This window comes from Colletotrichum aenigma (assembly GCF_013390185.1).
Source record: "Colletotrichum aenigma strain Cg56 chromosome Unknown KSG_Cg56_contig01, whole genome shotgun sequence".
Lineage (NCBI taxonomy): Eukaryota > Fungi > Ascomycota > Sordariomycetes > Glomerellales > Glomerellaceae > Colletotrichum > Colletotrichum aenigma.
In genome coordinates, this window is record NW_023500907.1 from 5,845,448 (window position 1) to 5,859,514 (window position 14,067).

The 14,067-nt window shown below is 55.5% G+C and overlaps 3 protein-coding genes across 3 annotated transcripts; 1 reads left to right on the forward strand and 2 right to left on the reverse strand.

Annotated features, from left to right (window-relative positions):
• Positions 1 to 1,356: 1,356 nt before the first annotated feature.
• CGCA056_v001539 (RUS1 family protein-like protein) lies at positions 1,357 to 3,184 on the reverse strand (the record flags this gene model as incomplete). Its single annotated transcript, XM_037316799.1, has 6 exons — positions 1,357 to 2,112; positions 2,163 to 2,207; positions 2,256 to 2,593; positions 2,704 to 2,767; positions 2,820 to 2,924; positions 3,029 to 3,184. 6 exons carry the CDS (start codon positions 3,182 to 3,184, stop codon positions 1,357 to 1,359), a joined length of 1,464 nt encoding a protein of 487 aa, XP_037185866.1.
• Positions 3,185 to 6,480: 3,296 nt separating this feature from the next.
• CGCA056_v001540 (Adenylate-forming reductase) lies at positions 6,481 to 9,764 on the reverse strand (the record flags this gene model as incomplete). The annotated part of the gene is made up of 2 exons (XM_037316800.1): positions 6,481 to 8,960; positions 9,038 to 9,764. 2 exons carry the CDS (start codon positions 9,762 to 9,764, stop codon positions 6,481 to 6,483), a joined length of 3,207 nt encoding a protein of 1,068 aa, XP_037184729.1.
• Positions 9,765 to 11,770: 2,006 nt separating this feature from the next.
• Positions 11,771 to 13,575, forward strand: CGCA056_v001541 (Enoyl-CoA hydratase; the record flags this gene model as incomplete). Its single annotated transcript, XM_037316801.1, has 6 exons — positions 11,771 to 11,969; positions 12,510 to 12,640; positions 12,796 to 12,825; positions 12,915 to 13,031; positions 13,151 to 13,328; positions 13,442 to 13,575. The coding sequence occupies 6 exons, from the start codon at positions 11,771 to 11,773 to the stop codon at positions 13,573 to 13,575; spliced, it is 789 nt and encodes a 262-aa protein (XP_037184728.1).
• Between the last annotated feature and the right edge of the window lie 492 nt (positions 13,576 to 14,067).

Consider the following 14,067-nt stretch of genomic DNA (forward strand, 5'->3'; position numbering starts at 1 on the left):
AGAGGTCTAGTGGTTTGCATGACATCTCATGATGAGTGTTGGCGGACGGACTCGGCCCCCTATATATCCAAGCGCAAGATTCATGAGGCATGGACCAGATAGGCAATTTCATGGATCGCGTTTACGAGTACGGCGCCGCCACGGTGGCTTGCGCTCCCACACAATAAGGTATGCACAGCACCGTCTCAACAAGCGCACTCGAACCCGAGATTGAGACAGGGGCCAATCACAGCTGAGTACTGCCCAGAAGGGGTCCAAGAAGGCATTGGGACGTTGTCAGCGCCATCACGTGTCTCATACATCAGCCGTTCCAGAAGTCTAATGCGTGTGCGTCTGGTGCGAGTCGTCATGGCCTCTGCGTCTTCCCCCTCGGGTTCGCATTTGGAGACTTCGGTCCCGCAATTCAATACGAGCGGGGTTCCCCCAGGTCCCCTTATATTTTTTCTTTATTCAAGCTCCGGGACCCCAAGGCAAACTGACACCCGGAACGAGTCGGGTCACCGGGTGGCATGTTGACGGAGAGCAGCACGGGCACCGCAATGGCGCGCATTGGCGCCAAGCTCTAGTTTGAATGGCTATGTTTAAGGGGGAAACTTGGGTGTTCATGGAGTTAAGGCCGGAGTGCCGGGACTCAAGAACATTGCAGCACGGGACGGGGCGAAGATCAAATTACCGATAGCGAAATTGTGTTCAAAGCTTCTCCTTATCAGCGATCAGCGATTCTGCCCAGGGGAAAAAGAACAAAAGAGACAACGCGAAAGCGAAGAGAGCACAGCCTCTGCTCCAGAGCAGTGCACGGCGCGCAAATGCTTCATTCAGGCGTCAAGTAGATGACCACATCATATTCAGGCAATTTGAAATAATGCCACATCTCAAAAAAGCATGTCAACATCGGCGGCAGTTGCCCGGGACGCGTTGATCGGTGTGGGTTGCGCGCCAGTTTGTCAGTGTTTGATACTCCCACAGCACACCTCCTCTACCCCACGTGGCGTTCGCGCAGAGAGTCTGGGTGGACCATGTGGGAGATCTTTCGAACGCATCGCAACCTTTACTCTTATGCGGCAGCCGGCACAATCACGGTTTGGTCTGCTGATTGAATCAAGCTTATTGACTCGAACGGCCTTTGAATCTTCAGATGCATCGGCGAACGATCGCGCAACGTAGCATTGCTGGCCTGATGGGTTGGTTTTGACAAGAAACCGACCACACGCTAGAACGGTTTGACATGACTTGAGATTGAATCAAGCTCAAAGCTAGACGTCACGGTGCTTTTTTCGTCATCTTCAGACCAAGAAAGACTAACATTGTCTGTAAGGTATCTATCTAGATTGTCCCTTTTCGGAACGTTGCATAAACTCAATGGGTGTCCTCATCATCCACTTCTCGCATTATCCGAGATCCCGATCGGGTTTCCAGTACGGCAACCTCCAGATTCCAGCCGGCAGCCGACAACCTCCTCGCATACCCTTCGTATTTCTCGTCGGTCAGAGCCATCGTCGCCTGAATGTGCCCTAGCATGATGTGCTGGCCCAGCTGAGCTCGCCTCAGCTCGGCTGTCTTCAGACCGTGCAGCCGCTCAGCGAGCAAAAGGCCGTGGAACCAAGCTTTCAGTTGCGACTTGGCGGAAACGCCATTCTTCAACACGATCAACACCTTGGTCCTGGATGCCGCGTCGTAATTTGTCGCCTCGGATATTTGGCACCACATGATATACTGCTGATTCTCGAAAAGCTCCATGAGGTTGGATAGGTCCACCGTCGGAAGTTGAAAAGACCTCATGTTCTGTTGGCCATTCGCCAAAGCCTGGAGCATAGACTCCAGTGACACCCCGAATTTGCAATGGCCCAGGATTGTGTCAACGTTCCATCGGAAAACCTCGCCACCGCGTCTCTCAAAAATCAGCTCCTTTTCGGAAATCTTTCCGGGCGTAAGAACCTGGTCTTTGGATAGCAGTGCAGAAAATGCGATGTTCGCCCTCTGTCGATTCAGTGAGCGGGATTTGACGGCTCTGACACCCTTCCAGTTGAGGAATAGGTAGATGGCGATCAGGATGAAGAGTGTTGTCCAGGTAGTGGTTGGTGTTGTCAGGCAAGAAACCACCAGAGTACCGGTCTGTAATGAAGTTAGCAAATGATGGTGCTATTCTGAATACTGCAACTCACGAGCATGCCCATCAATGAAATTGCCGTTTCTTGACTTGCGTCTTTCTGTATGGTATTAGTCAGAAACGAAAAGTGCGGAAGCAATTGGCTTACAGCGTTGAGTTCCCCAAGATTGTTCCACTTCGCAAAGTGCCCGCTCAGACTGCTCTTTGATGCATTTCCAGCAACACCACTCGCCGCAAACAAGATACTCGAGCAGCACAGAGTTATAAATCTGATGCTTCTCGGGAACAGCGGCGAGAGACAATCCAAGATGAAGGCAATGCTGCACAGCACATCGGAAGCCATGCGATAGGCCTTGCACTCAGCCTCTATTGATGTCCCCATCAAGTGAGCGAAGGCAATGGTTCCGAGTCTGCCCATTGACTCGCGAATCACCTGTATCATCATAGCGCCAATGGGCGAAGCCATGGAGTCACCAACTCCCATACCTGTCCGATGGGTTAGCGTCTATCTTACTAGCAAGTGGATCACTTGAACTGGTCTTCATCCAAAGATCAAGGGGCAGGTTTAGCCGTCGATGACGTTCACAGCTGCTTACCTTCCCATACGGCACGTGAAGATATCATGCCGGCTATCGTCCCGGCGAACGCCTGGAACGAGTCCTAAATGCTGGTGAGCAGCTGCCATCTAAAACCGGAAGGAGAATCAACATACGTAAATCTGGTAGGCGGCATAGTCATCCGTCACGCTGTGAGGATAGCCATCCGGCAGAAAGATGTCAAGCACCTTTCTCCAAGGCTTCTTTCGTATTGTAGGAAGCTGCACAGAAGAACCGTTAATCACATGCATCGCGCAACTCTGTTGGTGAGGTAGGGATCAGGGGTGTGGTGATGGAAGCTTTTTGTTTTTCTTTCTAAGCTTACCAGGATATCGACTCGAGCAGGTCCGGCGCGCGGAGCCGACTCGATAAACTTGGCTTTCAGGTTCCCAGCCCTGTCATATTCCGCAATCGCCAGACTGGCCGGTTTCCGAGCCTTCTTAGGGGGCTCAAGCATAACTTGAGCCGAAAGCGAAGGCATATTGAAAGAAATGCGATGTTCAAGCGTCGAGCGCAACAAGTCAAAGAATCAATCGGTGCGGGAAAGTTGAACAGATGCGATTAGGGAGGATGAAGGAAAGAAAAGATGGCATGTGAAAGGATGAGATTAGGGAGATTAGATCAATAGAAAAGGACTAGCCAGATGGGTTTGGCGTGTAGTGACACGGCGAAGAGAAATCTTTGTTTAGGAGATTTTCCGCGAAAAAAAGACGGATACGAGAAAAACAAAAAAAGGGTGAAGCAAGACAAGCTGTTACAGCTGTACGCGTACGGCGTGGTTGTTTTGACAGGCAACGAGACTGACTCTCGAAACTTTCCGGGCTGTGCATTCCGCTCCGCGCACCCGCGCCCGCGCGCATCATTGTCATTGTTTTTTTCGCCTCAGCCTGGGATCAAACGTGTTCGATGATCTGTCATTGTTCCCATTTGACATATGTCATGGAGTGGAGGATGTGGATTGGATGTGGCGCTTGGTGGTGGTGTGCTGCGGGCTGTAGGTGCATGGGCCGCTGGAGGGGGGGAGAGGAAGCAGGAAAAGCTCTCAAAACTGCATCAGAAAAACCAAAGACCACCATCCACAAACTTGTTTCACAAGATGGGATGCAATCGCCCGTCAGGATTCCGTGGGAGACGCGCGAGAAGGACGTACGTCAGCAACAAGGCGTGCATCCCTCCCTACACTGTCTCCCCTCGGGCCTAATGCGAATAATACGACTGTCATTCGTGAACTGATGTATGGAGCTTATGCCTACATGGGATCAGCAGTTCGCGTTTGCCTTTCCGAACGATCGGCAGGGTGAGCTTCCGGAAGATTTTGCGCAGTTCAGCCGACACAGCTATCGCCTCGTAGGGTTTTATCACACTGCGTTGGGATTCGGGACGGACGCAAGAGTCTGTGGTCTGACTTGGATACTTGATCTTGACATTGCCTGGCCCCCGTCGCGGCGAGATCCGTTTGGGTAAAACATTCGTAGCCAACGGCCACGCCGCCGATGGAAACCCGTGTGGCTGTGAATGGTACCGTCGCCATGCATGTTGGGTTGATCGTTGATCTGTCGATCATACGGCTTGAATTATGGGACAGTCGCTAGTTCGAATGATAACGTGCTGCTGGTAACGTTGAATCGGTGCTGTGCCTTTAGGAGAATCTAAATATCAATATTGCAATCGGTTATTGAACTCCTGACAGAGTTCAAGGTGACATTTCCAACCTTAGTGCCCCCGTAGGTTGCTGTTGGCTCGCACGGGGGCATCATTTTCGGCCAGGCAGACGCAATCAACCCCACACCGATGCCTTAAAGTTGTCACAACGGTTTCCGCCCATGAGGTGAACAGGTTCTTTTTTCGTATTTACATAGTTCCGGTTCGTATCGTGTGGAGGGTGCAGCCTGTCATGAACCGCTTGAGAGAGTTCAATCAAGAGCGATAGAGTTCTAAAAGACAAATGGCCTGAGACCAATGCCCTTTCTGAGACTGTCTTCTCCAGAAACAGGAGTAAAAGGAAGTTACCGCCGTCAGAAATTACCATGGAATACTTGAGAACAGTCTTCGGCCGGCGTGGCGGTGGGAGAAACATGACCTACCGGTTCCGAAATCCGACAGACCCAATCCCCACACGATAGCCTCAGGACTGCCAGTGTAACACGAAACGACGACGATCCTAGACGAGGTTGCATTTTGGTCATCCAATCGAAAACGTGTGTATCCTTCTACCCAATCCAACGAATAGATTCGTGAGCAATCCGAGGAAACACCGTATTCAGGTCTTATCGTGCTCTACAGTGCCGTTTTGTTTCGAGTGAAGTCGTCTGCTTTCTTTTCCCGGTCACAACTGCCCGTACAAGGCGGTGTCAACCCCGGCGTCGATCAGACCAACCTGATCGTACGACTGCCATTGATAATAGTGTTTAGTACTGCCGAGGTGATTTAGAACGACACGCCTTTCGGGTTCTCAATGTCAAAACTGCAAGATATGAAGGCTTTCTGCCACAAATGATGCTAGGAACGAACACAATCTTTCAGAGACGTCTTGTTTCTAATCACTGTGTCAAGTTGCGACAGTGATCTCCTTTCGGAAACCTCAGCATCCGAGAGCGCCTCTTGGTATGGCCGTGGGATACCGGACGCATCTGCAGACTATTGCCATCATCAAAGGCAAGTTAGGCTGAATGTGGTTATCTCTGGGCTTTCTCGAGAGAGAAGAGGCTTCTCGGCTTTGGATTCTGACTGTCCCAAGGCAGCATCAAAAGGCACGAATGTAGCCAGAACATTTCCTTTCGCCCTGGGAATACCCTATCTGACATACCGCAGCAAACTGATTAAATGCGCCGCCGACGATCCGAGGCTTGCCCTACACGACACATGCCCAAGCAAGCGATCCGAGTCTACCTTTGGCGTCAAGAACTAGAATGACAACAAGCACAACGACTCCTCCGAAACAAAGCTTCCACCAGCTACAATCACCGGCAATTAGACTGTCACGGCAGGAGGAACCTCGAATATTGATGTGCAACTTTAAAGGCTAAAGGATTCGCTTAGTCCTACCCCGGGCCAAAAGTCCAAGACTAACAAGTATACTGCGGTATGGCGATGTCTTGACCCAATCGTCGCTTGAGAAAGAACAACACAAGAACCGCTTCAACGGCCGAGGGATTTTCTCGCCGATTCCACACAACATATTATGTCGGGGTATTATGGGGACTACTTGGGTTGGCGCCAGCGTAGAAGGCCTTTTAAGCCACCAACGGCTCGGTTCGCAGCGTCCGCATATTCCATGGGTTGCTCTTTCTTTGACGACAGGTCAGGTAACGTGGCGAACTGCTTTCCTTGATTATTCTTGTCTTTTATCTCTTATGTGAAGAGTCCCAAACACAGCCGTTGCCTAGAGGTCTATCTCGAAAGTCTCTGCATCCAATCACACGTCTAGTGGTCTATGATGATTGCATTCAGTGGGCATCGGTATGTGAGTTCAATTAGACGGATGACACAACAGACTTCAAGACAGACAAAAGTTATGATGAATCTTATAGATTTAGTCCGAACTACATGTCCTGATGTAGCCCGCACAGCACTAGTACTTTTATACACAATAGTGACAGTCGTAGATGGTATAACCCTTCCAATCCCGAGGACGGAGAGAAAACGTAAAAAATAGACACAAGAAAATATGGACAAAGACCAGCAGCAATTTTCGCTCAAAAAAGCCAGCCCCCAACCGCAATGCTTCAACACACATGAATACCACAACCCCAAAGAAAATCCCCAACCCAAAGACGTTTAAGAATCCCAAATGGGCCCAAACGCAGGAATACCCCTGCTCTCCATCTGGTACACAAACTTATTCGTCGTGGGCCCGTTCGATATAATCGCGACGCACTCGGCGCCACTCTCCTTGTACACATTGTACGCAAGCTGCACGAGGTTCGGGCGGCCGAGCTGGTCCGTGTCCCAGATGAGCGCGTCCGGGTCCGCCTTGAGGATAGTGTCCATGATGCCCTGGCCGTACGTCTTGAGCGGGTTCTTGGTGGACCACACCACGCGCGCGGGGACGCGGCGCTCCATGAGGACGGGCAGGCAGGGCCCGATGCCGGAGCCGGTGGCGACGAGGACCATCTTCTTGAAGAGGGGCGCGACGGCGAGGACGCCCGAGGCCGGGGTGCCGCGGGTCCAGATGGAGGTGGGCGGGTTCTCGATGATGCGCTTGGTCCAGTCGCCGGCCTTGGAGACGACGATGGAGAATCCCGGGCCGTCGGGCTCGGGGATGGCGGCGAAGGCGTGCCACTCGACCATGGGGCGGTCGGTGATGCGCACGCCGCGCGAGGTGCAGGGGCCCGGGGTGGTGAAGTCGAAGTGCAGGCGGACGGCGTGCTTGGAGAGGGGCTCCGGGACGACCTTGACGCGGCGGAGGCGCATCCAGGGGAGGGCGATGCTGAGGGTCGTGAGGGCGACGAGGTAGAGGGCGGGCGTCTTTGCGAGGGTGGCGCCGAGGGGGGCCGTGGGCGAGGCGGAGGAGGCGGCGGTGGCGACGACGTGGGCCCAGACGAGGGCGAGGGCGGACCAGCCTGCGAAGCGGTGCGTCCATTCAAACTGGTCGTGCATCTTGCCGCGGATGGAGGGGTACGCCATGACGAGGATGGCGACGAGGAGGAGGAGGATGAGGTAGGTGAGGACGAGGGTGATGAGGGAGACGGAGTGGAGCGGGTTCGAGGCGAGGAAGTTGCCCGTGGCTGCGCCGGTGAAGATGACCCACCAGACGGTGGCGGAGACGGCGCAGCCGGAGTGGACGCCGCCGTTGTGGTAGACGCGGGCGAAGTGACGGCGAATAGAGAGCGGCACGGAGGTCGGGACGCGGGAGCAAAGCCAGAAGATGAAGTTGACGACGTAGTCCTGGCGGAGGAGGACGGCGCCGAGGAGGTTGGCGGCGACGGCCGTGGCGAGGGGGTTTAGGGGCAGGGAGAAGTTGTTCTCGCGGGCGTCCCACAGGAGGAAGACAAAGGTGGCCAGATTGGCAAGGAAGACGACGCCGAACAGCTTGCGGTAGGCGTTCAGGCCGCGATGGCGGATCCAGCGCCAGCCATGGAAGCCGTTCTTGGAGGGGAGCTCGTAGTCTTCCTGCTTCTCTGCCTCTTCCTCCACGAAGGCGGCAGTCTTCTCGAGGTCTGGGTCGCTGCCATGGGAAGGGATGACGGTGAAGTTACGAGAGTCGACGAGCGTGCAGCCAGATTCGCTCTTTGTTGGAGATGCCACCTCGGTCCTGATGGAAGAGGCGGAGGAGCCGGTCTGGGGCGTGGACATGGAGGTGGAGATGGGAGGGAGAGGAGGAGAAGGAGTGGCACCGCCAGCGATATCCCGGAGCACGCGCTTGTCGACCTTGCCGTTGGGGGTGAGCTCAATGACCGGAAGATACTTCCAGACCGTTGGGACAGCGTAGAAAGGCTGGCCCTCGCCGACGATCGTCTTGAGCTCGGCCTCGTCGATCGGAGCGGCGGCGGAGTAGAAGCCCCAGAGGCGGCCCTCGATCTTGAGCGCGCAGCCCTTGGTGACGGCAGAGTGCTTCTCAATGGCGCGGGAGACGCCGTCGAGCTCGACGCGGAAACCGGAAATCTTGACCTGGTCGTCCTTGCGGCCGAGGGGCTCGAGACTGCCGTCCTCCAGCCAACGGGCCAGGTCGCCGGTGTTGAACATCATACGACTGTGAGTTTTATATGTCAGTGGCGCGTTCTCGGCCGGGTCGTCGGTACGGTGGGAGGAGAGAGGGAATTGGACAAACCCGTCTTGAGTGAACTTGTCCAGCTTATATCTCTGAGAGGTTAGCTCGGGCAGGTTGAGATAGCCTCTGGACACGCCTGGACCGCCGGCCCACATGACACCCGGCTGGCCGATGGGGACGGGGTTCTCATTCTCGTCGAGGACGTAGACGTTGGTGTTTGGGTTGGGTTTGCCGATAGACAGCGTCTTGCCGGGCTTGTGGAGGTGCGCCGTGTTGAGGATGCTGATCTCGGTCGGGCCGCAGACGTTCCAGAACTTGATGTAGGGCGCCCATTGTTCGGCGAGCGCCAACGGGCAGGGCTCGCCGCCGACGGCGATGGTCCTGATGTTGGGGAAGTCCTCGCGGTTGGGCATGTGCTTGAGGACGACTGACGGTGTCGCGATGACAGTGTCGACGCGCTGCAAGCAGTCCGTCCAGAGGTCGTTGCCGCTGCCCCTGATGTGCAGGGTTCCGCCGTTCATCATTGTTCCCAGAATCTCCCATGCGCCTATCCGCGTGTGTGCCGCGTCAGCCAAACAATGAAAGCTGAAAATGGGAATTTAGAGTTTGAGACATTTGACTTACACATATCGAAACCGACGTTCAACTGTTGCGCCACATTCTTTCCCACACGAATGCCCAGCTTCGACGGCTCCGCTAGAAGGGTGTTGGTAACGCCCTCGTGTCTCACATCCACGCCCTTGGGGCGGCCGGTGGTGCCCGAGGTGTAGATCACGTAGGCACCGTCCTCGGGCTTGACGATCACGCCGGGGTGGCCCGCGTTGCCGTGCTTCCACAGCCAGCTGTTCGCGTCGAGGTCGACGACTCTCACCACATCTCGCCGGTCGTCAGGTATGCTGCGCAGGACCTTCTCCCTGAACTTGGGCAGGCACAGCACGACGGGGGCGCTGGAGTCGGCAATGTCGTAGCCGAGGGTGTCTTCCGGGATGATGCCGCCGTCGAGGGGGACGTACTGGCCGCCGGCCTTGAGGACGGCGAGGATGAAGACGACCATCTCGATGCAGCGCGAGTGGACGAGCACGACGCGGTCTCCCTTCCTGAGGCCGTGGGTGCCCCGCAGCTCGTTGGCGAGGATGTTGGCGCGGCGGTTGAGCTCGCGGTATGTGATTGTCGTGCCATCGTAGTGTCGGACGGCGGTGACGTCGGGATGCGCCGCGGCGATGGACTCGAAGGCGTGGTGGACGACGTGGTAGGGGATCACATCACTGGGGCCCCTGCTGAACTGGTTGAAAAGCACTCGATCCGCCAGGGAGAGGCTTTCCAGCGAGTGGAAGGAACGCGAGGAGACCATGATTAGTAGAGCTAGAAGTCGATGCTCTTGAGTGATTGTGCCCACCAGTGACGCGAGGGATAACCATAGCTCGAACGAGGAGAGGTGGGAACCGCGAGGCAGATATATCCCTATCTGCCTGCTGCGTCTAGACCATCAACACGCCCACGCCTCCGTTGTCTCCATGTCAACTTCCTTGCCATGTCTCGCCTTGCTCGTCTGTGTGTACCGGTAGGCGCGTGGCCATCTCGCGAGATGCCAAGACGAAAGGCCGTGCAGAAGCCCTGTCATCCGAACCACAACTCCATCCCGTTTGGCAAATTCGCCAAAAACCTACGTCGAGCTCCGTGAATGAACAAGGTTGCAGCTTCTAGAACACCCTGGCCAGACGCCGAGGGATGGATATCAGGGCTGGGCCTCGTTGCTTCTTTCAGCTCCTGCCTACTACGCAGTGTGCAGAACAAATGTTTTAGATGCGGTGGAGAACCGGGCTGCCTGTTCTGATGAGCTAGGTAGGTAGCAAGCAGGACGGAGGAGCTTTCTCACAACACCATGGGGGGGCCTGGTAATCGGACGTCTTCTGGGAACCGTCAAACCGTAAACGAAAGCAGCAACGGACGAGCGGATACTTGGCCGCACTCCGCAAAAGCCAGGGATCATGACGGGATGATGTGCTGGATGATGGGCGCAAGCAGCAGGAGTCCTGGAAGCATTTTGCATCCATCACCAAGAAAAAGCCCCGAGCGCCAAGGGGCACACCGGGGCACGGTCGAGAATACGCCTCCCTTACGAGCGCGTGTACTATGTAGGCATACAGGCCTGGTAGTGCTGGAGATTTGCCGTTAGTCTGCAGGTATCCATAACCATAACACGGTATCCGTAGAGAGCAAGTAGTAGGCCAATCCGACTAGGTTGAATTTAGGGCCCCAAAACGGGCAGAAATTTGGTTGTAACGCGCCTGCGGCCCTGTCTCCATCCCGCGGTAACAGTTGTTGTGCGGAACACCTGTGCGGAACGGCGGGGCTGGCCCGGACGAGACCTCCAAATACGGCAAAAACGGAGGTCGATCCGGACCAGATCCGCCCAATGCGGCAGCTGTTTCCTCAGGGCTTGCTGTTGCTGGCGGACCTGGACCTTGGAGGACGTGAAGTTGGACTGTAGCAAGGGACTTTGTGGACAGGACGTCAGGATTTAGGGGCTCCCTTGAACATCCCCCGGTGCAGGGGAGTAGGGGTAAGGGGACGGGGGGAGAAGGGTTCGTCAGGGGGGGCTTACAAAGTTGTTGTCAATCAGTCCCATTACTTGACGGATTGCTCCCTTCAGTACGTACCCTCGATCGTGGAGGATTTGCCAGGCGCTTGCGGATTCACAGCCGATGCGTGAACTTTGACGACCCCTTGTCATCTCTGCGCTGTGGTCCGTCTCGAATAACTTTCTCTCAACCCACGTCCCGTCCCCGATGCGTTGATGAAATGATGTTGGTGGTGTCGCCTCCTCCCCGGTTGGGCGACGGTCGCCGGCCGCCCGGGGTAAACCCTGATCTTCGCGGCTCCTCACGCCTGGCTTGACCGTTCAAAGTGTTCGGCCGCCCTCCCTCCCCCTCATCAACTGCACTCAACTCGCCCTCTGGTTATCCGCACTGCTGCTCCTGTGCATTTTTGGAGGCTCCAGTCGGATGCGACCCTGAAAAGGGGCCCTGCGACGCACTGTTTCCCCTCACCCTCGTCGGTCGGCCGAATTCGGTCATAACAGGGCGGCCCTCCTGGACAGCGCGCTCGGTGTTAGTGAAGAAGCAAAACCTCGTGAGGGGAAAGAAGCAACGACGGAAAAAAGAAAAAAAAGTATCAAGAAGAAAACGTCCAACTTCTTTGTCTCTCTTGCCATGTGCTCAACACGCTTTTGACTCTCATTCCAAGTCAATCCCAACCGGTCCCCCGTCCGTTGTCTCCATTTCTCCAATTTCGCCCATCACGTTTTTGCTTGTTTTTTTTCTCCCGCTTTATCGCCATCCCGAGGTTTCTTCCAACATGGACAGCCTGCAAACGCTCGAGTTGACCGTGGAAGCCGACAAGGGCGTCGCCCTCGTTCGATTCAACCGCCCGGCCAAGAGAAACGCCTTCTCTCAGGTCATGATCGGCGAAATTATCGCGACACTGGTGCATCTCGATGCCTTGGAAGCTGTTCGCGCCGTGGTCATCACCGGCGGCCCTGATGGTCCCTTTTGCGGTACGTTTCGTCTTCCGTCCAGTTTTCCAGCTTCCAGCTTCAGCACTCGAGACATGTCCACGTTTCTTTCCCCAAAATTTCTTGCATCCCAAAAGCTCTAGTGTTCGCCGTTTGGGATCTTGAAGTCTTGGTGCGACAGACAAACACCCCCTCATGCGTTCGAAATCTCGACCCCCTCCCCTCCCCTTCGTTTTTCCCCCTCGGCATCTGCTGTTTCTTGCAGTTGCTTGTCAATCAACACGCGCAGGTTGGCCTGGCCCCCCTTATCACGTGCATCCAGGCGCATCACCAACAGGCGCGGCGCCGCACACGGCAGTCAAACCTGAAAGGCACCGCAACTGCCATCCCATCTCCATCTGATTCCCCACGGACGTGATACACAAAGGCGGTAGTGGGCCCCGCTCTCCGTCCGTCGTTGGAACGTCGACGTTTCTGAATCTCTGAAACGTCATGAAAATCCTCGATGGGGGCCCCAGCAGGCGGACCTTTCATCTAATCTAATGGACACCATAACGTTAGCTAATCCGTTTTATGGTGCAGCCGGAATGGATCTGAACGAGCTGGTGCAGATCTCCACGGCAGAGGCCCACAACAGGGCCTTCCTCAAGGACCTAACAGACGCCTTTGCCAGGTTCTCCAAGCCCATCATCGCGGCTGTTGTCGGATTTGCCGTAAGTTGTTTTCCGCCGCCGTCGTCGTCGTGCATTTGGCGCCTTGGCTGGGCGGTAGGCCGTTTTGGCGCCCTAAGGCGACTCCCCCCGGTCCAATTGCTTTCTTTTCCTCCCTCCAGAACTTGGAAAAACCTGGCTAATGCGCGAGCCTCAAGTTGGGCGGTGGCTGCGAGATTGCCCTGGCGGTAAGTGACATGAGCCCCCCCACGGTCTTGCTGCTAGGCGAGAAAAGTCGCTTTGGGCGTGTACGTGCTGTGCTCATCACATTCGATAGTGCGACATGATCTATGCCGCTGAGGACGCCTCCTTCGGCCTCCCTGAGATCAAGATCGGAACCATCCCGGGTGCTGGCGGAACTCAACGGCTGGCGCGCGCCCTTGGAAAGCACAAGGTAAGTCAAGCCGAGAACGAAGATCAACTTACAGTTTGACCCGTTCATCTTTATCGACTCACTCTCCAATGAGCTAGCGCACTGCGCCCTAGAGACAGATTGCAACTAACGGCTGTTAGGCTATGGAGTTCGTCCTGACGGGCGATTCAGCAAGCGGAGCCGAGTTTGAGCGACTGGGCGTGGTCAACAAGGTGTTCCCGCGCGCAGAGGTCGTCCCAGCGGCCCTCAAGCTCGCTGAGCGCATTGCCGTCATGTCGGGCCCCGTGGTCAAGACGGCTAAGCAGGCTGTCCTCACCGGTGGGTTCCCTCACACTCTCTCCCTTTTCTCCGTTTGGGGGATGGCTTCCGGATTCCACTTAGGGATCGAGGGGGCGGGTCCCTGTAATTATGACTCGCTGACCCCGTCACAGTTGAAAATAGCCACTTGGACGCCGGGATGACCATGGAGAAATCTCTTTACTACTCGACTTTTAGCCTTGGCGATTTCAATGAAGGGATGTCGGCCTTCCTCCAAAAGAGACGTCCCGAATTCAAGCACCAGTAAGTTTCGGGATGGCCCCGCAGCAATCGGTCGCTGTGCGACGCCAATAACGGGGTGGCGCACTGCAAGGGGCGTTGTAACGGTATTTCGACGTCGGGAGCATAGTGCTTGATGACTCGAGCCAACACCGGCATGTGCTCATGGCATCACGGAGTCCCTCTTGCTGGGCCCTCGCATTCCACGGTTTCCGGCGCTTGATACGCGCCTGTGGCTGTAGACGTCGGTTGATTAAACTCATGTACACGAGTAAATAGGGAAGCTGTTGTACTGAGCCCCTCTAGACGTAAACTTGTTCAAGGAAAAGATCCGTTCAAGCTCTAGTGAATTGACCTTGGCACAGATCGTGTCACTATGCTCCTGCTCGATTGAGGTGTCAAGCGAACACAACGGCGGCAACGACCTGTGCATTGCAGGCTGACAAGTTGTCTCGATGGTAGGCTGGGACAACAATTGCACCGGCGGCTGGTTGCTTTCGGGAAGCTGCACAGCTAGCAC